General features: G+C 40.3%; 1 protein-coding gene across 10 annotated transcripts; it reads right to left on the bottom strand.

The window, feature by feature from the left end:
* Positions 1–174: 174 nt before the first annotated feature.
* Positions 175–25,815, bottom strand: LOC114907299 (zinc finger protein 613-like). 10 transcript variants are annotated; one of them, XM_029242861.1, is made up of 12 exons: positions 25,719–25,815; positions 24,586–24,698; positions 23,232–23,432; positions 20,539–20,665; positions 20,167–20,259; positions 9,566–13,591; positions 8,012–8,091; positions 6,909–7,111; positions 4,155–4,298; positions 3,792–3,887; positions 2,273–2,329; positions 175–1,202 (listed from the first exon to the last, which is right to left on the bottom strand). In XM_029242861.1, exons 3-6 carry the CDS (start codon positions 23,250–23,252, stop codon positions 11,862–11,864), a joined length of 1,971 nt encoding a protein of 656 aa, XP_029098694.1. In that variant the 5' UTR covers positions 23,253–23,432; positions 24,586–24,698; positions 25,719–25,815; the 3' UTR covers positions 175–1,202; positions 2,273–2,329; positions 3,792–3,887; positions 4,155–4,298; positions 6,909–7,111; positions 8,012–8,091; positions 9,566–11,861. The 10 variants fall into 10 exon arrangements, with proteins under 10 accessions (XP_029098694.1, XP_029098647.1, XP_029098671.1 ...); XM_029242814.1 differs by having other exon boundaries at positions 25,163–25,799; XM_029242838.1 differs by having other exon boundaries at positions 4,155–4,282; positions 25,163–25,799.

Below are 25,815 nucleotides of genomic sequence, written 5' to 3'. Positions count from 1 at the left end.
ATATCCTTGACCCATATGATCTCATCTTCATAGAACAGGCAAGGCGATCCTTGTAAAATGCAAATCAATCATGAAATTTTCCTGTTCTCAATTATCTAATGACTATATTACAGGATTGAATAAATATTAGATGGCCAATATTAGGTGCTTAAAAATACTATGTTGGAGTAAATTTACCCGATAATCCAGGGTTTGTGATGGAAATGTAGGACAGCTACTGCATAGCAAATTTCCATTTCTTGTTCTTTAAGCAGGACTCAAGATTTTTTAGCAGGATATGTTTAATAGATCAAGGGAAAGACTCTGGATAAGAAGAGGGGATAAGAGCTCCACTCATAAGAGTAAGAAGGAATGAAAAAGATAAGGAAAATCACATGTCTAATTGAACAGGTCACAGAGGGGATGGAATCTTTTTTTGGGGGTGGATGGAATCTTTGAAGTGATGATAACTCTCAAAGGTCATAGGCCTGTGAACAAATAAATACAAGGTTTCTTCTCGAGTACATCCCAAGGGGATCTTACGACTTTTCATCTCTTATACTTTGTTCCAATGTACAATGAAACTGACCTTCGGGATGAAACAATTTCCACAATCTACATATAGAGGGTTTCTCTCCAGTCTGAGTTTTCTGAGGTAAAATGATACGTGATTCAATGAGGAAGGCTTTGCCACATTTAGCATATACGTATGGTTTCTCTCCTGTATGGATTTTCTGGTGTTCGGTGAGCCTGGACTTTGTGGTATGTGCTTTCCCACGTATGCTACATCCATGGGGGTCTCTCTCCCAGGTGAATTCTCTGATGTTTAATGAGCCGAGACTTCCTGATGAAGGATTTCCCATACTCACTGCATACATGGGATTTCTCAACTCTGTGATCTTTCTGATGCTTAATGAACTGAGCCTTAGTGCTGCTGAGTTTTCCAATTTCAGGCAGTTTTAGTATGAATTTGCTCATGCTTTGTAAAGAGAGGATTTCCCATCTCTGTTACACCCCACGGGGTTCTTTATTTCATAGCTTCTGTTCTGATTTTACTACATTTAAATTTGCAGAATTTCCATGATTTTGTCTTAAAGGAAAATGCTTTTGGGCTGGATGAACAGTGTTTTCAAAGGCATGATGTTCGTGGCATTGTTCCATCCGCTTTAGGCATCGTTGGCTATGCAAGTGTTCCTCCAGTTGATCATCAACTTGCTTGACTTCTAGAAAAGATGAGAACGTGAATGCTTAGGTGTGGATCAAATCTTTAGTGTTGGTTGCATGATCTCAGTACAAAAGAATCTTTAATAATGTTCCTTATAATCCTGTGATAAGCCATAATGTAAAAGAATATGAAAAAGAATGCATATATATGTATAACTGAATCACTTTGCTGTACAGCAGAAATTAACACAACATTGTAAATCATCTATACTTCAATAAAATAAAAAAAAAGTTCCTTGTTTCTTAGACATTGGGAAAACCACAATACACAAAAATCAAGTCGCAAAAACAAAGTGTACAAACAAGTTGAGGTAATTCACAACGAATAAATGTAGATCTGGCTGCTTTCTAAATACTGCCTTGCAAAATGTGCAAAGGTACTAAAAAAAAAAAACAAGTCACTGTTAGAAGAGAAAATAGAGGTGGTAGGAAAACCTGATCCAAAATTACAAGGGCTGGGACTTCCCTGGTGGTCCAGTAATTAAGACACTGCGCTCCCAATGCAGGGGGCCAGGGTTGGATCCCTGGTCAGGGAACTACATCCTGCATGCCGTAACTAACAGCCCGCATGCTGCAACTAAAAGATTGTGCACTCGGCAATGAAGATCCCATGTGCCACAACTAAGACCCGGCACAGCCAAATAAATAAATATTTAAAAATAAAAAATTACAAGGGCTGCTTTCTTTCATTCAGCAAATCCTTGTTAAATGCCTATTATGTACTGGCCATAGTGCTGGTGTTGGGGACACACGAATATATTCTTTCTTCTCACTTGTGTTGACATCCTGGCTAGCAAAAATGAAATAATAATAAATAAATAAATAATAAATGGATGGACCTATAGATTATCATATTAAGTGAAGCAAGTCAGAGACAGATATCATATCACTTATATGAGGAATCTAAAAAAATGATACAAGTGAACTTATTTACAAAACACAAATAGACTCACAGACATAGAAAACAAACTTATGGTTACCAAAGGGAAAAGCCAGGGGAGGGATAAATTAGAAGTTTCGGGTTAACATATACACACTACTATATATAAAATAAACAACAAGGACCTACCGTACAGCACAGAGAATTATACTCAGCATCTTGTAATAACCTATAATGGAAAAGAACCTGAAAAAGAATATATATATATATATATAAAATTGAATCACTTTGCTGAACACTTGAAAGTAACACAACACTGTAAATTAACTATACTTCCATAAATAATTTAAAAAACGAGCAAAGAAAAAAAGGAAGAAGCCTACAAACTATGAGAAGTGGTCTGAAGGAGCAAAGGTGATGGAGAGAGGTGGAGGAAATGAGGATATATGATAGAGTGAGACACGGCTTCCTGATGAGTTCAAATTGTGGGAGAGGGAATAAAGAAAACAGAACCTCTGGAGAATTCCAGACTGGGACAAAGAGAAGTCTTAGTCCATTCGAGCTGCTATAACAATATACCATAGACTGGGTGGATTATAAAGGACAGAAATTTACTTCTCATGGTTCCAGAGGCTAAGAAGTCCATGATCAAGACGCTAGTAGATTTGATGCCTGGTGAGGGCCTGCTTCCTCATAGACAGCGCCTTCTAGCCCCCACCTCACATGGGATAAGGGACAAGAGCTCTCTCTGGGTCCTCATGACCTAATCACCTCTCAAAGGGCCCACCTCCTAATACCATCACCTTGTGGTTAGGGTTTCAACACATGATTGGGGGGACCCCAACACTTAATCTATAGCAAGAAGCTAAGAAACCATATAAACACACAGAGATCAGGTTATGGTGTGGGTACAGCATTTAACGTGGGGTTAAATGTCAGGAAGGGAAATCACTATTTCCCAACGAAGCAGGAAGATGCACTAGTTAGAAGACTGCTGAATTCAAAGATCACTTTTCTTTTTTTAAAAAAAATTAATTAATTTATTTTTGGCTGCAGTGGGTCTTCGTTGCTGTGTGCAGGCTTTCTCTAGTTGCGGCGAGCAGGGGCTACTCTTCATTGCGGTGCACAGGCCTTTCATTGTGGTACCTTCTCTTGTTGCTGAGCACGGGCTCTAGGTGCACGGGCGTCAGTAGTTGTGGCCGTGGGCTCAGCAGTTGTGGCACACGGGCTTAGTTGCTTTGTGGCATGTGGGATCTTCCTGGACCAGGGCTCGAACCCGTGTCCCCTGCACTGGCAGGAGGATTCTTAACCACTGCGCCACAAGGAATGTCCCTTCAAAGATCTTTGGAGTAAGAGCAGGAAGGTAGAATCTTGTAGCAAGGCAGGTGGAAGAAATAGGCAGAGATGCTGTGACAGAGGACAAAAAAGGAGAAGATGTAAGAAACCTAAGAAGAAAAGTAGGTAAACAACAAAGAAAATCAAGATGTATGTAAAATAAACAGGGACCACTGGGATCTGATCTCAGAGGAAGAAATGGGGGTCTATTTCCCTTTAAACACCTGTGAAGAAAAAGCTCTCATATGGGAAGATAGATACAAGGTGCAGTTGTTTAGACATCCTCAAACACTCTCACAGCCATGGGACTTTCTCTTACTGACTAGAATATGACTTCCCTGGCCACCCACCTTGCTGGTTATCAGCTACACACCTGAACAGGTTCAACTGCGGTTTTCATCTTCTATTGGCCATGGTTCTTCCCCTCGTTCCAACTTGGAGGATGCATCTGGTCTGCAGGCTTGACACCCTGTCCACGGGAAATGACAGAAGACTTAGACACATCAAATTGGGCTGGGATGTCAAGATGGGAGAAAGCTACCTTTGAGGGAAGTTTTCACATCTGCAAAGGAGAGGCTTTTCTCTCAGGAGAGGGAACATTATACACTTGTCTGGAGCAGAGAAGGATCTGAGAATCTACTCCTTGAGAGCATTGTAGATACTGAAGCATTAAGCAGCTGAGAAAAATGGCCACTGACTGAAGATTCTCTGAGGGACACAGTGAACACGTCCTCACCCACAAGATACCAGGTTGCTATGGTTCTCCAGCATCACATCTGGGTACGGGTCCTTCTGATTGGGGTGCAGGAGCTGCCACTCCTCCCACGTGAACTTCATAGCCATGTCGTCATATGTCGGGGATTCCTGTCACAACACGGTCCTGTTTAATATAAATTGTTTCCCTTCTGCTGATGTAAGGAAGAAGGCATGTAAAGGAAGTTATTCTGTTATTTTCACCAAATAGGCTGCATTAATACAAGTAGTTTTTTTAAAAAAACACCTTGTAGTAGAAGGAAAACACTATTGGGATATTCTGCAATTATACATTCATAATTCTATTTATTCAACAAATGAGAAATTTGTATAATGCGTAGCCATTATATCCTCTTGCTAACCAAGAACTATATATACATAACTCTACATATATGTACTTATTTGCCAAACACTATACACATATGGGTGATATCAAGATTAATAAAACATATTATTACATTCATCAAGGGCCTTCCCTGACTTGGTGGATCAGAATTCACCATGTAGAGACAAGAGATGCCAGAATTACAAGAGATGACATGTTTAATAAATGTGTTTAAAATGTTATAAAGAATAAAGTATTTTAGGGAATTCCCTGGCGGTCCAGTGGTTAGAACGCTGCGTTCTCACTGCAGAGGGCCCAGGTTCTATCCTTGGTTGGGGAACTAAGATTCTGCAAGTTGCACAGCACAGCCAAAAAAAAAAAAAAACAGTCTACAGAACAGGAAACTATAGCGGGCCTTAAGCCCTACACACATGAATGCTTTTAAACCTCATTTTCTTCATTTATAAAATAGAGATTAAAATGATCCTTCCCTTGAAAAATAAGAATTAAATAAGAAACCTCTAAACCCCATAGAAATATTGACTGCATATTCATTCAAAAGTATTTATGGAGCATCTACTGTGTGCCAAGCACTATTCTTGGCCCAGAGATACAACAGTTAATAATAAAGTTAAAATCCTTTTTTTTTTTTTATGTGAACCATTTTTAAAGTCTTCCTTGAACTTGTTATAATATTGCTTCTGTTCTTTGGTGTTTTTGTTTTTCAGCCCCTAGGCATGTGGGATCTTAGCTCCCTGACCAGGGATTGAACTTGTACCCCTGCATTGGAAGGTGAAGTCTTAACCACTGGACCGCCAGGGAAGTCCCAATAATAAAGTCAAAATCCTTGGAAAAAAAAAAAAGAACAGGAAACTATAAAGAGAAAATTGGTCAGATTTGAGGAAAAAAGTAAAGAAACATACACCTGTGGCATGTGTCCACACGAGTTAAAAGCTTATGTATAGGCCTTGAAGGGATAATTAGTGAGCTAGAAATTACCCAAAAGGCAACACAGAGCTACTGCAGTTAGGGACAATATTCCATAAGACCACAATAATTTGCAAGAGGGGCTCAGAACTCACTGACAGCTGTTCTGCTGAAAGTGAGGGTTCATTACAGCTAAAGGATACAGATTAACATCAGCCAAGGGGAGAGGCTTGAAGGGCAGAGCCCAGGGAAATTGCAAACATGGAACTTCCAGCTGCCCTCCCACAATGGAGTCATGGGCAGTGTGACTTTTTTTTTTTCCCTTTACTGATTTTTTAATTGAAGTATAGTTGATTTACAATGTTGTCATAGCTTCAGGTGTACAGCAAAGTGATTCAGTTATACATTCATATACATATATTTATATATATATTCTTTTTCAGATTCTTTTCCCTTATAGGTTATTACAAAATATTGAGTATAGTTCCCTGTGCTTTACCATAGGCCCTTGTTGGGTTATTTATTTTATATGTAGTAGTGAGCATTACTTTCTTGGCATAAATGTGTGACCGCAGGCAGGGAGTACCACCAACCAGGGGAGCTCCCTGAACCCCGATGTCCAGAGGCTTAACTGGGGCTGGGTCACATCAGCCTGGTAGGACACCCACGTGCTTGACTTCAGTCTCCAGTCCCTGCAGAGGTCCACTGACACCATGGTATCCACAGCCTCCACCTTAAATCACATTGTGGGTGTGGCTTTTCCTTTTTCCCTTGCTGATTTTAGTCTCTATCCTTTCTATAATATATGTAACCTGGAGGATAACAAGATTTCTGAGTTCTGTGAGTTCTTCTAGCAAATTATCAAACCTGAGGGGGGTCTTGGGGACCCCCCAAACAAAAGGGAACTTCCTCGTTTGATAAACATATATATATATAATTAAATATATTATTAAAAATATACTGCCTTTACTTTAAAAAAAAATGACCCACTTGACTCATGGATACATTTTAAAGATAAATGACTACATATATATGTACATATATATATATCATTTAAATGAATAATTGATTTTTAACTCAATCTCTAGTCCCGCTCCCTTCCCCATAGTATAAGGGATGGGGTGGAGAGTTCCACGCTTCTAATCATGATTTGGCCTTTCTGGTGACCAGCCCCATTCAGGAGCCTACCCAGGGTCACTTTATTTCACCCAGGAAATTCCAAGGGATTTAACAGCTCTGTGTCAGATGCTCCTATCACCCCCATCACTCAGGAAATTACAAGGGTTTCATGACCTCTGTGTCAGGAACCAGAGGCAGTGACCAAATATATATGTTTCTCATTAAGGCTTTGGGATTAAATATCTCGCTCAGGAACATACTGTATGTGTTAGGACTACAATCTGCACCCAGGTCTGCCTTTCTCCAAGCACATGACCTTAACAATGGTTGTATTCCCTTACCAGACACCCTCAGAATAAAACTTACCTCTCCTTGTTACTTCCTTAAAGGAGTTTACTACCCAGAACTCCCTTGGAGGATGGCCACGAAGTCACAGACGCAAAACCTGAACTTCTGAAATCATCCCTTATAACACTGTGGTACATGAAACCACTTTCTTCCACAAAGATAGAAACACACACAAATTGGTTCAGCCACTGTGGAAAACAGTATGGAGATTTCTCAAAAAACTAAAAACCGCAGGGAGAGAGGAAGGAATAAATTAGGAGTTTGTGATTAACAGATACACACTACTACATATAAAACAGATAAACAACAAGGACGTACTGTATAGCACGGGGAACTATATTCAATATCTTGTAATAACCTATAATGGAAAAGTTCCTATACGGAACTGAATCACTTTGCTGTACATCTGAAACTAACACAACATTGTAAATCAATTATACTTCAATTAAAAAAAAAGAAACTAATAATAGAACTACCATATGACACAGCAATTTCATTCCTGGGTATACATCTAAAAAATGAACTCACTAATTCAAAAGGATACATGTACCCCTATGTTCACAGCAGCATTATTTATAATAGCCAAGATATGGAAGGAAACTAAGTGTCCATCAACAGATGAATGGATAAAGAAGATCTGGTGTATATATATATATGATAGAATGCTACTCAGCCATAAAAAAGAATGAAATTTTGCCATTTGCAAAAACATGGATGGACTTTGAGGGTGTTATGCTAAGTGAAATAAGTCAGAGGAAGACAAATACTGTATATCACTTATATGTGGAATCTAAGAAATAAAACTAGCGAATATAACAAAAAAGCAGCAGATTCACAGATACAGAGACCAAACTAGTTGTTACCAGTGGGGAGAGGGAAGTGGGGAGGGGCAAGATAGGGGTAGGAGATTAAGAGGTACAAACTACTATGTATAAAATAAATAAGCTACAAGGATATATTGTATAACACAGAGAATAGAGCCAATATTTTATAATAACAATAAATGGAGTTGACCTTTAAAAATTGTGAATCACTATGCTGCACATTTGAAACTTACATAATACTGTTCATCAAATATATCTCAATTAAAAAAATTTTTTTAAAGATAGAAACACACAAACCTCAGGCTCCATGATTGCCCCAAGAGCAGCAGATCTGAGGCTAGCACTTCCACAGCTTTCTACAGCCCAAACCCTGGAGCCTGGGTGAAAGATTTCTGGGGTAAGTCACCAACTTCCTGGATCATCTTGATCTCATCTTCCACCAAACATGGCCACAAATTATTCTCTGATGATGAGCTTCTGTGACTTTCCTGCATCCTCTCAGCTCACAGGGCCCCTCACCTCCCATCCTGTATCTCAAATATCAGGACTTGAGTTTGAGGCCCCAGGACCTTCATATCTGACTCTTTGCAACACCATTAAAGGAAAATGTGCACAGCCCAAATGCAGTGCTACTCAGGGGCAGAAATGAGTGAATGAAGCTTCTTAGAGGCATCCAGGGTATATTCCTTCTAAAGTCAACTTTTCCAACGAGCATCCATGGTCCTCCACTGAGGAAGGAACAGCTGAAGAGCTTCTACTTCATTTTTCAGCCTAAAGCACTTTCCATAAACGGAATCTCTCCTCTTGCCTATAGTGGCTATTTCTTATCTTTGTCCCCAAGGGAGCAACTACTTTTACAGAAAATACATGTGTTTGTGTGTATAGTGTCTGTGTACGTATATATGTATTTCCATAAAGAGGGACTCACTTGAAGGACTGAAGATAAAGTAACATTCATTGTCTGTCCCAGTGGCCCAGGGATCCTGGGCCTACAAATCTCCAGCTTCTCAACACAGACACACGTGGGCCTCCCCAGATACTGACCATATGACCCTTTGTTAACTGTCAAACCTGGAAAAGACACTAACATTTACTGACGACCAGACAGATCCATCAGTTAGCCCAATATAAACTTGAATGGCATTCACTGACAAATACCACTGTTACGGGCTTAACTGTGTTCCCCCCAAATCCATCTGTTAAAGTCATAACCTCCAGTACCTCAGAATGTGACTATATTTGGAGATAAGGTCTTCAAAGAGGTAATTAAGTTTAAGTGAAGTTATTACAGTGGGTCCTAATCCAATATAATTGGTATATTGTGAAGACACGGGGAGAAGATGGCCATCTACAAGCCGAGGAGAGACCTTGGAAGAAATCAACCCTGCTGACACTGTGATCTCAGACTTCCAGCCTCCAGAACTGCGAGAAAAAAAATGTCTGTGGTACTTTATTATGACAGCCCCAGCCAACTAACACAACCACCACTGACCCCAGTTCTCCATCACTGAGACACACAAGGTAGAGCAACCCACTAAGACTCCAAACCCTGATGTTGGAACTCTCATTTGACAGACACGTACAACTGTGTACAGTAGGTGGTTACCTGTACTAAGGAGAAAGGAATTAGCCTTCAAACGTATACAAACGTTTGCCTAAAATACACAAAGATGGAGCATTGGAGAGTGCTAAATAAATGATACGGTGACTGTTTGGCAAACAGCACACTTAATAACTGTTAGCTATAGTTTTTATGAATGCGAGGGGTAGAGGAGTAGAGGATAGACGCTGGTATGGCTTTCTTAAAGAGGGCGACCAGGAATTCCCTATCCCATTAACGTTTTCATTTACCTGGAATGCCAACCTCTGAAAGGTGAGTTCAGCACCTGGTCCTCAGGGCAGGCTTGGGCAGCCCATTCGGGAACCCAGACGGACGATTTCACTGGGAAAGACGCCGTGACTGCCATGATAGGACGTGCAATTCACAAGAAGTGGAAGAGAGCTGCACTCCGAGTTGAAGAAGAATCTATTTCTGATGCTTTACTGAGGAGCATCTGTCCTGAATCCATCCTGTGAAAAGGCCACTACTTTGCATGTTTTGTTCACCAGCATATTCTGTGTCTACAACAGTGCCAGTGCTCAGAAATATATTTGTTGTAGTGAGTTACTCACACACCCAGAGTTTGGAAATTCAATTATGGGACAGCCACTCCATGGCAAATTTCCACTTTTTTTTTCTTCCTTATAAGCAGGACTGTTTTTAAGCTGTATACATCATTATTGGATCAAGGGAAAGAACCCTAGGAATAGAAATAGAGGACAAGGGCCCCAGCCCCAGGAGAGAATGAATGATGAGGCTAAATCACGTCTCAATTCGTTGAGCTACAGAGGAGCTTAGATCTTTGAAATGGCGGCAACTCTAAAAGGTGATAAGCCTGTGGACAAATGTAAGGCTTGTTCTCCAAAACAGTCAAAGGGATCTCACCATCACCTGTCTCATGTACCAACCTCCATTTTAATTAATTTTATTTTTTGGCCGTGCCTCATGGCTTGTGGGACTTAGTTCCCCGACCAGCGGTCAAACCTGGGCCACCACAGTTGAAACTGCCAATTCCTAAACACTGGGACCGCCAGGGAACTCCCCAGTCCTCCATTTTTAGTGATGTTATTTTCTTCCATTAATTGGGCTTATTCTATGGATCCTAGTCCTTCTTTGATCTGCCCTTTTTATAGTCTGACAGGAGCCTCTATTCAAGAAACAAATGTTTCTTGGAATAATACTGAGCCTGAGAATTGCTTGCCAGTAGCTCCTTTCCTTCAGTGACAAAAATAAATTTGATTGGTTAGTCAATCATTCGCCTTCATTCATTTTTCAAGTCTACATATAATTCATTTCCTATTTTGCTATGTGCTGGGGAATATACAATTATCTATATACTGTCAAGGAATTTATAATCTAGGTGGATGTGAAAATTTTTTTAAAGTATCCATACCTTTTTCTATGTAAAATTAAGTAAATCCTTTCCCTTTCCCCCTCTGATATGTCCCTTAAACAGGAAATTATCAGGATACTTTGTTCCTTATACTATATGTCCTTTTCAACAAATGTAGGTGTACACATCCTTTGATTATCTTTGCCAGAGGGTAAAATTGCTATAGACATGAAACCTAGCTTTAAAAAAAGTTCCAGCTCAAGGGCGGCAAGGACTTTCTGTTAAGTTCATCACTGACATCATCTATAGGTCCTAGGACAGGACCAGGTCAAGGAAACAGTTGTTAAAGTTTTTCTGAGTGGTGTGTGTACAGGATGGGAACTATCTTCTAGGGCAAGAGCTTGGCTAATAGGTTATTCATGAATTTTGAGCTTTGTTCCTCCAGGTGAGATTTATAAAGTTAAGCATATCTAAACATGCTATGTTACATTATCAGATTAAATGTATTCAGTTTCCTTCTGAAGGACTTTTGGTAGACTGAAATAACAAACTGAATAAATTTAGAACTGAAGAAATCCAAGAGTTAACCATATAATGATCCTGGGTGGGAAAAGAAGACCCATGTCCCCCAAACGAGGGGGGTGAACTGCATTATAACTTTAATCAATTATGTGCAACACAGACACCCTCCTTTGATTTAAAGCATTACTGACGTATCAATTAGGCATTTGATTCAAGGTATACTGTCCTAAAATGTACACTATGTATATAATCTTATATATGATTATGTTAGGATTGTGACAGAAATCTCTAAAAGATTCACTTTCACAGGGCTTATTTGCTTCATGAATTTTCTGATATTTTGCCAAAGACATTCCATAGTTGGTGTGTTCAGAGTTTTATTTCTATATGATTTCTCCTGCCAACCAATGAGGCAGAATGTACCACTGACAACCCTGCCACAGTTACTGCCTTCAGAGGTCCAACAATTTCTCTCCTGTGTAAACTCTCTGATACCAACTGAAGTCTTATTTCTGGGGAAGGATTTTTCCATGGTCATTACGTTTCTACCAACTATGTCCTCACTGACAGTATGTGACCTATGAAGCCCTGATAGGGTCTATCTTTCCACTAAAGGCTTTCCCAGTCTCTGTGTTTATACTGTTTGTCTCAGTATACACTTGCCAGCCACAGGATGATCTAGAAGGTTTTATTCAAGGGTTTTCCACCTTCACTGTATCACAGTTTATTTCTGTGTGTTTTCTGTGATGTAAAATATGACATAATTGATCACTGAAGGTGCTACCACACTCACTGCATTCATTAGGTTTTTCTTCCGTGCAAATGCTATTATCTGCTGACACTGCACCTGTGGCACCTGGCTGTCCCACAAGGGCTACTACATTCCTATCTGCTAGGAACCCATCACTGTGGAATGGAGTCTCAGCTGCCACAGAAGGTGTGTGCACGCTCACCACATTAACAGGGTTTTTCCCCTGTATGATATCACTCGAACGTGATGAGCTGGGACTCTCTGAGAAAGGATTTTCCAACTTGACTGAATCTCCACGTTTCTCTCTTGCATGCAGCATCCCTTTGTGGTACACGAGGCATGACAAGTGGGAGAAGGCTTTCCCACAGTCAGTGCATCCATAGGGTCTTTCTCCTGTATGAGTTCTCCGATGTCTATTGAGGCACGACTTATCCCTGAAGGCTTTCCCACAGTCACTGCATGCGTAGGGTTTCTCTCCTGTGTGAATTCTCTGATGGTTAATGAGGCCAGACTTGTGTGAACACGATTTTCCACATTCGGTACATACAAAGGGAGTCTTTCCAGTGTGAAATCTCTGATGTGAGATGAGGCATGTTTTCTGGCTGAAGCCTTTCCCACATTCAGTGCATACATAGGGTTTCTCTCCAGTGTGAGTTCGTTGATGTATGAGGAGATTGCCCTTCTGGATGAAGCCTTTTCCACATTCATTGCACATATAGGGTTTCTCTCCAGTGTGAGTTCGCTGATGCACAATGAGATTGCCCTTCTGAATGAAGCCTTTTCCACAATCACTGCATATATATGATTTCTCTCCTGTATGAGTTTTCTGGTGTGCATTAAGCTGTGATTTCCAGCGGAAGGCTTTGTCACATTCAGTGCATTCGTATGGTTTTTCTCCCGTATGAGTTCTCTGATGTTCGATGAGCCGGGACTTCCTGGAGAATGCTTTGTTGCATAGACTGCACCCATGAGGTTTCTCTCCTGTATGAACTCTCTGATGATTAATGAGCCGAGACTTCTTGATGAAGCCTTTTCCACATTCCTCGCATATGTAGGGTTTTTCTCCTGTATGAGTTTTCTGATGAATAAGCAGCCGTGATTTCTTGGGGAAGGCTTTGTCACATTCAGTGCATGTATACCGTTTCTCTCCTATATGGGTTTTCTGGTGTTCAGTGAGCCTGGACTTTCTGGAGAAGGCTTTCCCACATATACTGCATCCATGAGGTTTTTCTCCTGTGTGCACTCTCTGATGATCGATGAGGCGGGACTTCTTGATGAAAGCTTTCCCACATTCAGTGCATAAGTGGGGTTTATTTATCTTCTGAGTTCCTAGATGCTTAATGAACTGTGAATTTGTGTTCATAGAACTTCCACATTCAGTAAATTTCATTTCACTATGAAATTGCTCATGCTTTGCATGGAGGAAGGATTCCCCATCTCCAAGAGGGTTCTTTACTCCATAGCTTCTGTTCTGGTTGACTAAACTTAAATTTGATTTCAGTGTTTTCCCATGAAAGTCCAACATATCATGATTTTGCCTTAAAGGAAAGTTACTTTTGCTCTGATGAACAATGTTTCCAAGTGCATTATGTTCGTGATATTGTTCCATTCTTTTTGGACATCTTTGATTTTGCAAGTCCTCCTGCAGAAGACAGTCATCTTTCCTCATTTCTAGGAAAGAAGAGAAGAATGAATCTTCCCATAGCTTGGTACAGAGTGAAACTACTTAACAAACGCCTTTGTGTAGGCTGGCCCTTTATGGACAACACTATGACTTCAGTTTAAAGAAACTCCAGGGCTTCCCTGGTGGCGCAGTGGTTAAGAATCTGCCTGCCAATGCAGGGGACACAGGTTCGAGCACTGGTCCGGGAAGATCCCACATGCCGCGGAGCAACTAAGCCCGTGTGCCACAACTACTGAACCTGTGCTCTAGAGCCCGTGAGCCACAACTACTGAACCCATGTGCCACAACTACTGAGCCTGCGCTCTAGAGCCCATGCTCCGCAACAAGAGAAGCCACTGCAAGGAGAAGCCCTTGCACCCCAACGAAGAGTATCCCCTGCTCATCACAACTAGAGAAAGCCCGTGTGAAGCAACAAAGACCCAGTGCAGCCAGAAATAAATAAATAAAATAAATTAATTTAAAAAAATAGAAAAGCATTAAAAAAATATATCTAAAGAAACTCCAAGTAGAAAAGGGAACCCTCCTACACCATTGGTGGGAATGTAAATTGGTGCAGCCACCCTGGAAAACAGTATGGAGGCTCCTTAAAATAGAGCTGCCATATGATCCAGCAATCCCACTCCCAGGCATATATCCAGACAAAACTATAATTCAAAAAGATATATGCACACTGTGTTCATAGCAGCACTGTTCAGAATAGCCAAGACATGGAAACAACCTAAATGTCCATTGACAGATGAATGAATAAACAAGATGTGGTACATGTATACAATGGAATACTACTCAGCCATAAAAAAGAATGAAATAATGCTACTTGCAGCAACATGGATGGACCCAGAGATTATCATACTAAGTGAAGTAAGTCAGAAAGAGAAAGACAAGTACCATATGATATAACTTATATGTGGAATCTAAAATATGACACAAATGAACTTATCTATGAAACAGAAACAGACTCACAGACATAGGGAACAGACTTGTGGTTGCCAAAAGGGAGGTGGGTGGTGGAGGGATGGATTGGGAGTTTGGGATTAGCTGATGGAAACTATTATATATAGGATGGATAAACAACAAGGTCCTATTGTATAGCACAGGGAAGTATATTCAATATGCTGTTATAAACCATAATGGAAAACAATATGAAAAAGAACGTGTGTGTGTGTGTATATATATATATATCTGAATCACTTTGCTGTACAGCAGAAATTAACACAACAGTGTAAATCAACTATACTTCCACTAAAAAATAAAAAGAAACTCCAATATATGTTTGTTATCACTTGGACAAGGGTAAAATACAATAATGTAAACAAAGAAAATAAAAGGTAAAAACAGGGCATAAACGAGGTTAGAGCATTCAAAATGAGCAAATAGAGATTTGGCTGCTTTGTAATTGTAACCTTATAAATTATGCTGATAGTAAAATAAAATCAAGTTATTATGAGCACTAGACCACAGAAGACAGAGGGATATTTTTTTCCAAATGCTATGGGACACATTCATACATGCATAAATCCTTAAATGCAAGGAATCAAGTATTATTCCTAATTATGTGACCTAGGCCACTGGATAGGTGAGTAGTGGTTTTTAATGAGATGGGGACTATTATTGAGGTTCACAATGTGGGGAAATCAAGTGTACATTTCAAACATATCAACCTCCAGGTGGGTTTTGGATATCCAAAACAGACATGAAGAATTCAATTGGCTATGAAGATCCTGAGAAAGGTCTTAACCATGTGGGAAAGGAGATAACAATGTGGGAATCATTTGTATATAAATATTATATATATAAGGATAGAGGACAGGATGGAAAATGTGTAGACTGAAAGTATCAATAGATGAAGGCGTGTGACCAAGTTTACAATTATTATAACATTAAGACTTTGGGTTTTAAAAAGCCCATGGAGGAGCACCAAACATTGACTATACCAATACTAATAAAGGAAATAAGTGATCCTATACTCAGGAAGCTACAAGACTTTTAGGAGCTCTATGCCAGAAACCAGGCCAAAGACCAAGTACATATATATCTTATATTACAATATCATACTAGGGAACTGGCATCTTTTTCATTCACCCTTTGTACTTGTATATATGGAACATTTAAATTGTTCCCATTTCATTGTAGTGATCCCTAAACCCATATCCTGCCATTAATACCATTTTCTTTCAAACGTCTGCATACCCATCTTGGTTTCTACCACTTAAGGGGTCCTAAAGGATCACACTTCTGATCCTGGACCAAGACTCTTGACAGTTTTGCCTGCCATTTGGCTTAGAACTACTGGATGTACTTAACTATAGCTCACACTGCTGCCACCCAGTTCAAAAGAAAGACTACATATCCAAGGATAATACAGATCAAATTCACAATGCCACCACTATACCTCAATTACAGGTGACGGTTGAACAAGGCGGGGGATAGGGGTACAGACCCTCCATGTGGTCAAAAATCCAGGTATAACTTTATAGTCGGCCCCCTGTATCCAAGGTTGTGCATCTGAGGATTCAACCAACCTTGGATTGTGTAATACTACAGTATGTAGTCACTGAAAAAAATCCGCATATAAGTGGACCCATGCAGTTCAAACTCATGCTGTTCAAGGGTCAACTATACTAACAAAGTCCAGAACAGCCTGGAAATAAAAGCTACATTACCAACTTTTACTCCATTTATCCATGTCCACACTCTACTCATTCCTCTACAAATACCTTCTAAAACTGGCCTTCAAGTGGCTTCAGGCCAATCTTTTGACCAAGTTCCTCAAGGCCTTGCACATTTCCAAATTCACACCTTCATTACTTGCCCTTCCTCATCTTTACTCAAATCCCAGATATGCCTCCTATATATCACGCTATCATTCTATGTCACTGTAAGCTCTGTTTCCCCTACATTTCTAAAGTAGTCCCCACCTTTACTGTTCATTTAGACAATTTAGTTCACATAACCCCGAACTATAGCAAAGATGCTGCATTCAAAAGAGGAACTTCCACATATTACCTGCAGATTTATCCTCTGTTTGTTACTAAAATCTTACTCCTAGAATGTACTGATTTATTTCTCACTAATCTCCTCTAGCACACATTAAGCCTGTGGTTCACCAAGTAGGTTCAAGAGGGCCTGCTTACAACATTATGTATAGACTAGTCCAGGCCGTCCACCCCAAATCTACCAAAAATACACACTCTGAAAATAAGAGGTTCTAGTACATGTATTAGGAAACCATGCATTTCACAAATCCTCATCTTCCGGGCTGCTAGTGGTCCAAGGCTCTTCTTTTTTTTTTTTTTTTTTAATTCTACCTTGCATGTATGTAATCTCTACTCAAAAGAATCTTTCTTCCTTTCTTTTTTTTCAAATCAAGGTATAATTGACATACGACATTATATTAGTTTCAGGTGTACAACATAATGATTTGATGTTTGTATACATATAGCAATTTTTTTCAATTCTACTGTTTTTATTTTTCAATTTTAATTTTTTATTATTTTTGTATTGAAGTATAGTTGATTTCCAACATTGTGCTAGTTTCAGGTGTACAGAAAAGGGATTCAGTTTTATATATATATATATATATATATATATATATATAAAAATCCTTAGTATAGGATTTCTATAAATATATTTATTTATATATTTATATAAATTTACTTCTATAAATATATTTATATAAATTTATTTCTATAACTATATTTATTTACATATTTATATAATTTCTATTAATATATTTATTTATATATTTATATAAGTTCATTTCTGTAAATATATTTAGTTACATATTTAGTTATATTTATATAAATTTACTTATATAAATATATTTATCTATATGAATCCTCCTTATTTTTATATATATACATATTCTTTTTCAGATTATTTTCCCTTATAGGTTATTACAAAACATTGAGTATAGTGCCCACAATTTTTTTTTTAATCCAAGTCTCTTCTTAATCTGTACTCATCCCATAGGAGATCTCAATCTGTCCACATTTCTAACTCTAGTCCTAAATCCTTGGGTAGATCCAAATACAACAGAGCATTTGCATCCAAGGTGATGTGAACAAACACGTCTAAATTACAATGGCCAAAACAAAACTCCTGATTTCTCAACCCACATCTCCTTCTCCATACACCTTCTTCATCTCAGAAATGGCGACTCCACTCTTCCCCAGACTCACGCCAAGAACCTTAGCGTCATCCTTCAGTTGTATTTTTCTTTCAACCCATTATCTACTTCAATAGGAAATGCCTTCTCTCCTTTATAAATATATTTCCAAGCTCACTAACCCTCACCCCCTCTACCCAGGTTGAAGACAAGCATTCTGTCTTATACTACAGCAATGGGCTACACTGACTGGATTTCAGGCTTCAACTTCCCTTCTACAAAGTAGTCAAAGTGATCATTTTATTTTATTTTTTAAATGTTTTATTTTATATTGGGGGTATAGTTGATTTACAATGTTGTGTTAGTTTCAGGTGTACAGCAAAGTGATTCAGTTATATATATATATATATATATTCTCTTTCAGATTCTTTTCCCATATCGAAGTGATCTTTTTTTTTTCTTTTGGCCGCACCACGCAGCACGTGGGATCTTAGTTCCCCGACCAAGGATCGAACCTGCACCCCCTGCAGTAGAAGTATGGAGTCTTAACCACTGGACCACCAGGGAAGTCCCACAAAGTGATCATTTAAAATATAAATTATATTATGCCCTACTGTTTTCTCATTTGATTGTTTTTAAAAAATGAAGTCCTTGGGAGTTCCCTGGTGGCCTGCTGGTTAGGATTCGGGGCTCTCACTGCTGTGGCCCAGGTTCAGTCCCTGGTTGGGAAACTGAGATCTTGCAAGCTGCACGGTGCAGTCAAAAAAATTAATTAATTAAAAAAAAATCATGGACTTCCCTGGCAGTCCAGTGCTTTAAGACTTCGCCTTCCAATGCAGGGCGTGTGGGTTCAATCCCTGGTCGGTGAGCTAACATCACAGATGCCTTGCAGCCAAAAAACCAAAACATAAAACAGGAGCGATATTGTAACAAATTCAATAACGACTTTAAAAATGATCCACATCAAAAAAATCTTAAAAAAACAAAAAAATCAAGTCCTTGAAGTGGCCCTGAAAGGTCCTACATGACCTGTCTACTCCAAACTCCACCTACTACCTCACTGCCGTCATCTCCGTACTTTCTCCATCCACTGTCCGTCTCACTCACTCTACTGTACTCATACAGGCTTCCTCCAGATTCCTAAAACATGCTCCTGCCTCAGGCTACTGACCTTGCTATTTTGTCTTCATGGAATGCGATTCACCCAAGGGACCTACCCACATCGCTGATATAGCTGCTTTAAGGCATCTTACCAGAGACATTCCCTTTCCTAAAGGATGTAAGATGAGGGGGCCTAAGCTAAATTCCTAGCTGCCAAGAGCACAATGTAGCCCCCTCACACATGGCTGCATTTGCTGGAAGGGCTGGAAATGAAGTTAATGATCAGACATGCCCAGGGCGATAAGGCCTCCTTTAAAAATTACGGGGTTCAGAGAGCCTACAGATGGCTGAACAGAAGGAGGTGTTGGGAGAACATCACACCCAGAGAGGCCATGGAAGCTCCACGCTCCTTCCCCGTACCCTGTGCATCTCTTCCACCTGGCTTTTCCTGACTTAAATCCTTTCATAACAAACCGGTGATCTAGTAAGTAAAATGTTTCTTTGAGTTCTGTGTGCCACTCTAGCAAATGAATTGAACCTGAGGAGGAGGGAGTCCTGGGAAGCTCCGGTCTACAGCCAGTTGGTCAGAAGCACAGGTAACAATATGGACTTGTGTTTGGCATCTGAAGTGGAGGTCAGGGAAGTCTTGTGTGACGGAGCCCTTAACCTGTGGGATCTCATGCTTTCTCCAGGCAGACAGTGTCAGAATTTAGTTAAACTGTAGGACACTTAGCTGGTGTCACAGAGAATTGCTGGTGTCAGAAGTGCCGTGAGTGTGGCAGTGGTGTGAGAACAAAGAAGAAACACAAGAGGAGGACTGAGGTTTCTCGAGCACAGCCAGGATATATGAAGAAAGAAACAGAAGGTACTAGAGACTGAACGTTTATGTTCCTCCCACAATTTATACGTTGAAATCCTAACCTCCAAAGATGGCGTGAACGTTAGGAATGGAAATCAATTATTATCCAAAGGGGCAAGAAGGTGCAATTGTCAGAAGACAGCACTGAAATCAAAACATCTCTGTTTAGAGAGAGGTGTGGAAGGTTGAATTTCATAGCAAGACAAGTAGAAGGAACAGGTAGTGATACAGTGCTGGGGGAAGAAGGATGGGAAGATTTGAGAATTCTAAGATTTGAGAATTCTAAGAAGAAACTTAGAGGAAAAAAAAAAAATCAAGACCCAGGTGAAATAAATAGGGATCAAATCCAAGAAGAGATATGTTCCTCGACAGCACTAAAAGAAAAAGCTCTTCGGTGGAGGCTATGCTTCCATGTCCTCAGACATACACAGCTGTGATATCTCTGAATGATTAGAATATGACTCCTTTGGCCGCTCAATGCTGGTTCTCTTACTCACCTGGACAGATTTGACTGTGGATTTCATCTTCTACTGGCCACGGTTCTCCTCGTTCCAATCTGGAGAGAGCATCCGGCTTGCTGGCTTGATACCCTGTTCGTGGGAAACGACAGAGAGACAGACTCTTGAATTGGGCTGTGGTCTGCCAACATGGAAGAATGTTACATTTTACGAACTATGCAATTTGCGGCTCAGCAAAGGAAAGGCTCATCTCTCAGGAGAGGGCACGTTATACTCTAGTCTGGGGCCAGAGAAGGAACTGAGACTCATCTACCACTTCAGGGCACCATGGACACTGCAAAACTTTCAGAAGCTGAAGAAAGAGAGGCCACTGACTGGGGACTCTGAGGGACCAAGGGGAGCTGTTCTCACCAACGGACAGCAGGTTGCTATAGTTCTCCAGCATCACGTCCCGGTACAGGTCCTTCTGAGCAGGGGCCAGGAGCTGCCACTCCTCCCACGTGAATTCCACGGCCACATCCTCCAGTGTCAGTGATCCCTGTAACAACACGGTCCTGTTTAATATGAGTGTTTCTCTAGTTACTGAAATGGAAGGCAAGTGAAGGAAGTTGTTCTGCTCTTTTTCACCATTTAGGCTACATCTATATACGGAGGTGCTTTGATTTTTATTTATTTTTAAATTTTTTAAAAAATTTGGCTGTGCTGCGAGGCTTGGGGGATCTTAGTTCCCTGATCAGGGGTTGAACCCAGGTGACTGGCAGTGAAAGTGCCAAGTCCTAACCACTGGACCACCAGGGAATGCCCCTGATTTTTTAAAACTACATTGTCATAGAAGCAAAATCTATCCATGTTCTAACTTATGTATTGCAAAATATTCTGTAATTATACAGTCAACCATCATTCAGCAAATCAGAAGTTTCTGTGACAAGTAGTCATTAATCCTCTTGCTAAACTAGAAACATATACAATATATATTTAAAACATTTGCTGTATATATATATATATATATTTTTTGTAGCGAGTACATATTTGCCAGGTATTAAGTATATTCTAATGACATCAGGACAAACAAAACATATTCCTACATTCACCAGGAATCTTCATAACCATTATCAGAATCAACCATGAAGAAACTCCAGACGCTATAATTAAAAGATACAACTGGGGGCTTCCCTGGTGGCGCAGTGGTTGAGAGTCCGCCTGCTGATGCAGGGGACACGGGTTCGTGCCCGGGTCCGGGAAGATCCCACATGCCGTGGAGCGGCTGGGCCCATGAGTCATGGCCGCTGAGCCTGCGCGTCCGGAGCCTGTGCTCCGCAACGGGAGAGGCCACAACAGTGAGAGGCCCCGCATACCACAGGAAAAAAAAAAAAATAATAAGATACAACATATCAAGTATGTTTTATATGTTAGGAAGAATAAAAACACCTTTCTAAAACATATTAAAAGAATGAGAGACTAGTAAAGAACATTATTCAAAGTAAGAAAATAAATAGCATCCTTCAAAAAACACACAAGTACATATATACATAGGTACATTATTTATATTTACATTTCTAGTCAGGTTCACAACATATCAGATACATTGAAGAGATAATAAACAGGAAGGTAGATATGAAGAAATTACTCAAAATGCAGCACAAGGACAAAATGATGGAAAATATAAAAGAGAGAATAATAAATATAGAGGATAAAGTGAGGTCTCACATTCCCAGCTCAGTTTATGAAAAAGTAAATACAGTAATGGAAAGGCACTACCCAAAGACCTAAGAGCTGAGTTAGATGCACCCGCAAACATCCATACAGACACAGATGTACACACAGCTCAGTGACTGGAAGTACACACTCTTGCACATTTGTTAAGCGACACCAGGGGATTAGGAAAGAAGCGTAGGAAGAGGACTCTTACTTTTTCACTAGATGTACTTTGTCATCACTGGAGTTTTACAAATGTATTCACGCATATTTGTATTATGAAATTTTTTAAAGGTAATGAAAGATGAAGCAGTAGGACTTGGCTTTGAACACAGGGAGGGGAAGTGGACTACCTTCAATAGCTGGAAGTTCTTTTTTTTTTAAATTTAAGTATCATTGATTTACAGTGTCTCAGATGTACAGCAAAGTGATTCAGTTATACATATACATATTGAATATGTCTATTCTTTTGCAGATTCTTTTCCATTATAGGTTATTATAAGATATTGAATATAGTTCCCTGTGCTACAGAGTGGGTCCTTATTGTTCATGTATTTTATATATAGTAGTGTGTATCTGTTAATCCCAAATTCCTAATTTATCTCCCCTTGCCCCTTTCCTCTTTGGTAACCATAAGTTTGTTTTCTATGTTTAATAGCAGGAAGTTCTAAAGCAAACCCTGAGATCGCAACAACTTTACCAGACACAGATACTTTCAACTCCCTCCTGCCAAATCTGTACTCAAACACCTGTTTGATCACCTGTTCATACGGGACCTTGGAAAGTCATGCCACCCTTCCATTTTCTTATGTCATCTAGGTTTTACTCCCAAGCTAACCCTGACCACTACAAGGTTGGGTCCATGGGTCACCTTGCTATGGTCCCATGAAGCACTGTGCCCGCTGAGTTTTCTTGGTCTATTTCCAAAGGGATCTCTGGAGAACCAGCTTTTCATTTATGAGAAGGTTGTAGTTAAGGACACTGTCTGCCATATCACCTCTAGGATGAACCATTTGAAAAGTCCCAAGACCTGAGTGCCATGAAATATACAGTGACATCCTCTGAGGAACTGGTCAGCTTTCTCCTCAGAGTCAATGTCTATCCCATCATCATCAGGAGTCTCTGGCTGTGATGACCGTCAGAGCTATTAGACATGAGTCGACAGTGCATGTAACCCACTGGATACTCCAATCACAGAAGATATTCCAACATTAGTCATTTAGTGTAGGTCCCACAAACAATATATTTCTGATGCTACTTTGCCTTGATGTTGAATTTAAATCTAAATTTATTTCTGCACAAATTCTAGTTTTCCAATTTGTTATTTCTATTGAATTCAATTGCATTTTAAAGTCCCCCCAGAAATCAATCACAGAATGAAGGAAAGAATAAGACAAACCAAAAATCACCTGGTCCTTGATCATTTTCATCTGTTATTGGGAAACAGCCAAAGCTAGGATGTCTCCTGAGCCTCTTCTTGAACTGCCCTAAATTTCTGGTTAGAAATCTTAGTCTCCAGGCAGTGATGTCCCCACAAATGATGATATCCAGGTCGTGAAACCTTCTCACATCACATGATGTATCTTGCTCCAGGAACCACGAACTGTGAGCTGAAAAATAAATTCACTTTGAGTGTAAATTTCCTCTGGACCCAGATGTTGTCACTGCCACCGTCACCCACCTGATTTCAAAGCCATCTGTTCCTTTATTTGGGGTCCCAGAGGCTATTACACCCTGGAGCAATAAAATAGAAGATTGTGAATGTGTGGGTACTGTTTCTTCCTTCTGTGAAGTGGAAGTGGGGTGAATGTGAAAGGGGAGATGGGAAAGGAGAACCAGCACAACACGATGCCCCCGCGGCAGGGGAATTATCACAGACCAGTTTTTGGAAAGAGAACATATAAAAGGTGAGGACCTGGACAGCTATTCCTTGGAAACCATGTGTGCTCATGGACCTGTTTAAAGTCATTGAACCATCTTCACTAATCGTCATTATGTGAAAGAAACAAACAAAGGAAAACCAAGAGAAAAAATTAAAGCATATACAACAAAGATTACTATTTGTGGATATATACACATTTAGTAAAAGTATAAAAACATGCATTATATAAAACGAGTTCAAGGAATGTGATTACAATAAAAAACCACTGAATTGTATGCTTTAAGTGGATGAATTGTATGGTGTATGAATAAAAAAAAAGCTGTTATTAGAAAAAAGCTATGAGTAGAACTCTAATTATATGCTTACTAAAATATTTACAGGAAATGTAGATGAGGGACAGGGAACCACACCCTTATGTAAATGCAGAATCATAACCTGTTCTCAGAAGTGATAAATGAATATTTAAGCATTTAAATTCTATCTAAATGAATGCACATATTGAGTGATTCCAGTCATTAATGGAACAGGTTTTTCTCTTGGTATCCGTAGAAATTCTTAAAAAACAACTCTTACAGAAAAAAAATTTATGATATATTTATTAGTAACGTTTATGATAGGAAATTAAATGATGAGGCAAATTATACTAAAATTTCGGCAGTTTATTGGAATTGTGAAAATCAAGCATAGAAAAATGAAGACTAAAAGGAACTATATGGAAAATTTAACAAACGTTATCGTTGGAGAATAGAATTGGGGTAATAGAGATGTTATTTTACTTGTGCTAGAACAACTCTGAAAAGAAATATTTACAAGTGTGTGTATGCACACACGCAGTAAACTTGCAGGAAGGGCAAAATCCTCATCTTTAGTAGAAACCTTACCACTTTACGTGTGCTTAATCCTCGATCTCCAGCAACGCTTTCATTTCTACGGGGTCGAGAGAAGATGTGGAAAGCCAAAGGCGATTGGCAAACGAGGCCTTGGACTTGAGGAACTGAAGGAGAAAGTCACGTTTGAAAACACCCACCCACCGACCAGCTTCAGCTCTCACAAACTTCTCAACGACTGACACACCTGGACCACCCACGGCAACCACTGGTCACATACACTCGGAATAATCCCGAAACCTGGACTAGATGCCCAGGTTCGCTGACCATGAGACCCCCACTCCTGCCATTGAGCCCGCTACTAAATCCCGACTCCAAACCAGACACCGCTTTCATTGACAAAAGTCATTCCCTACCGCAGTCCTCAATCACAGAGCACTGCAGACAGACACAAAACTCTGATTACGGACTTTCAATCCTAGATTTCGACTGGCCTGTAATCACTAACACCAGAATCCTTCAGGACTGACTCCGTCACCCCAATCATAAATACCCCAGTCACCGACTCCCACTTGCTTCCTCTCCCTCTACGGACCCCACGGCTCTACCCCACCCGGACGCCCACAGACACCTCGTTTCCCTCATTCTATTCCACGCAGAGATCCACACACGGTCCCGATTTTCTCCTGATCCCACCGCTACCTCCTAGAATCCGCACTTCCGTGAATTCTTTTACTGTTGCGCCTTCGCCCAGCCTCCGCGCCGGACTACGGCGGCCGACGAGGGTCACGCAGCGTTTGTACGGAGCAGGCACGGAGATAATGTCTGCGCCCATCTCGCCACGGATCCCGGGGCCGCCACCTTTCAGGACTCGCCGTACAGAAAGCGAAGTGGCAGTTTTTGTCCAAGTAGCCACGGAAGGCACGGAACGGATAAAAGCCATCCAAAGTACCCCCACTTAAACCCTGCGCCGCAAACTGCACGGATTTTCAGAAACTCGAGCTCACACAAGGGAAACGGGGTAGGATACGTCCGCCTCAGCGGGCTGGGGGGAAAAGTAATCCACTTTGCACGAAGATTGGGAAACGACACAGTGGGCACGGCCATCTTAGAAATTAGGTGTCCGTACAAAAACCAACAAACAGCCAAAGGAAAAGGAGAAAACATATAAGACGAAAGGCAAATACCCCGAGGACGCTTCTGGCTCAGTGTGGACGGTGATAGGATGACTTTAAGGACAGAAAAGAGTCTGGAGAAGCACTCGCGGTAACGGGGACAGCATAA

This window comes from Monodon monoceros, unplaced genomic scaffold (assembly GCF_005190385.1).
Source record: "Monodon monoceros isolate NGI ecotype Baffin Bay Population unplaced genomic scaffold, NGI_Narwhal_1 Super_Scaffold_10, whole genome shotgun sequence".
NCBI classification, from domain to species: Eukaryota; Metazoa; Chordata; class Mammalia; order Artiodactyla; family Monodontidae; genus Monodon; species Monodon monoceros.
The sequence above is the reverse complement of the archived record's forward strand: the minus strand, read 5'-3'. Positions and strand labels throughout refer to the sequence as shown.

Coding starts and splice junctions, on each gene's coding strand:
- LOC114907299 (XM_029242861.1), bottom strand. CDS start 23,252: ATGAAAATGATCAAGGACCAG. Junction 20,666..23,231: donor TGAAAATGATCAAGGACCAG/GTGATTTTTGGT, acceptor GTGTTGTTACAG/GGATCACTGACACTGGAGGA. Junction 20,260..20,538: donor TAGCAACCTGCTGTCCGTTG/GTGAGAACAGCT, acceptor TCCCACGAACAG/GGTATCAAGCCAGCAAGCCG.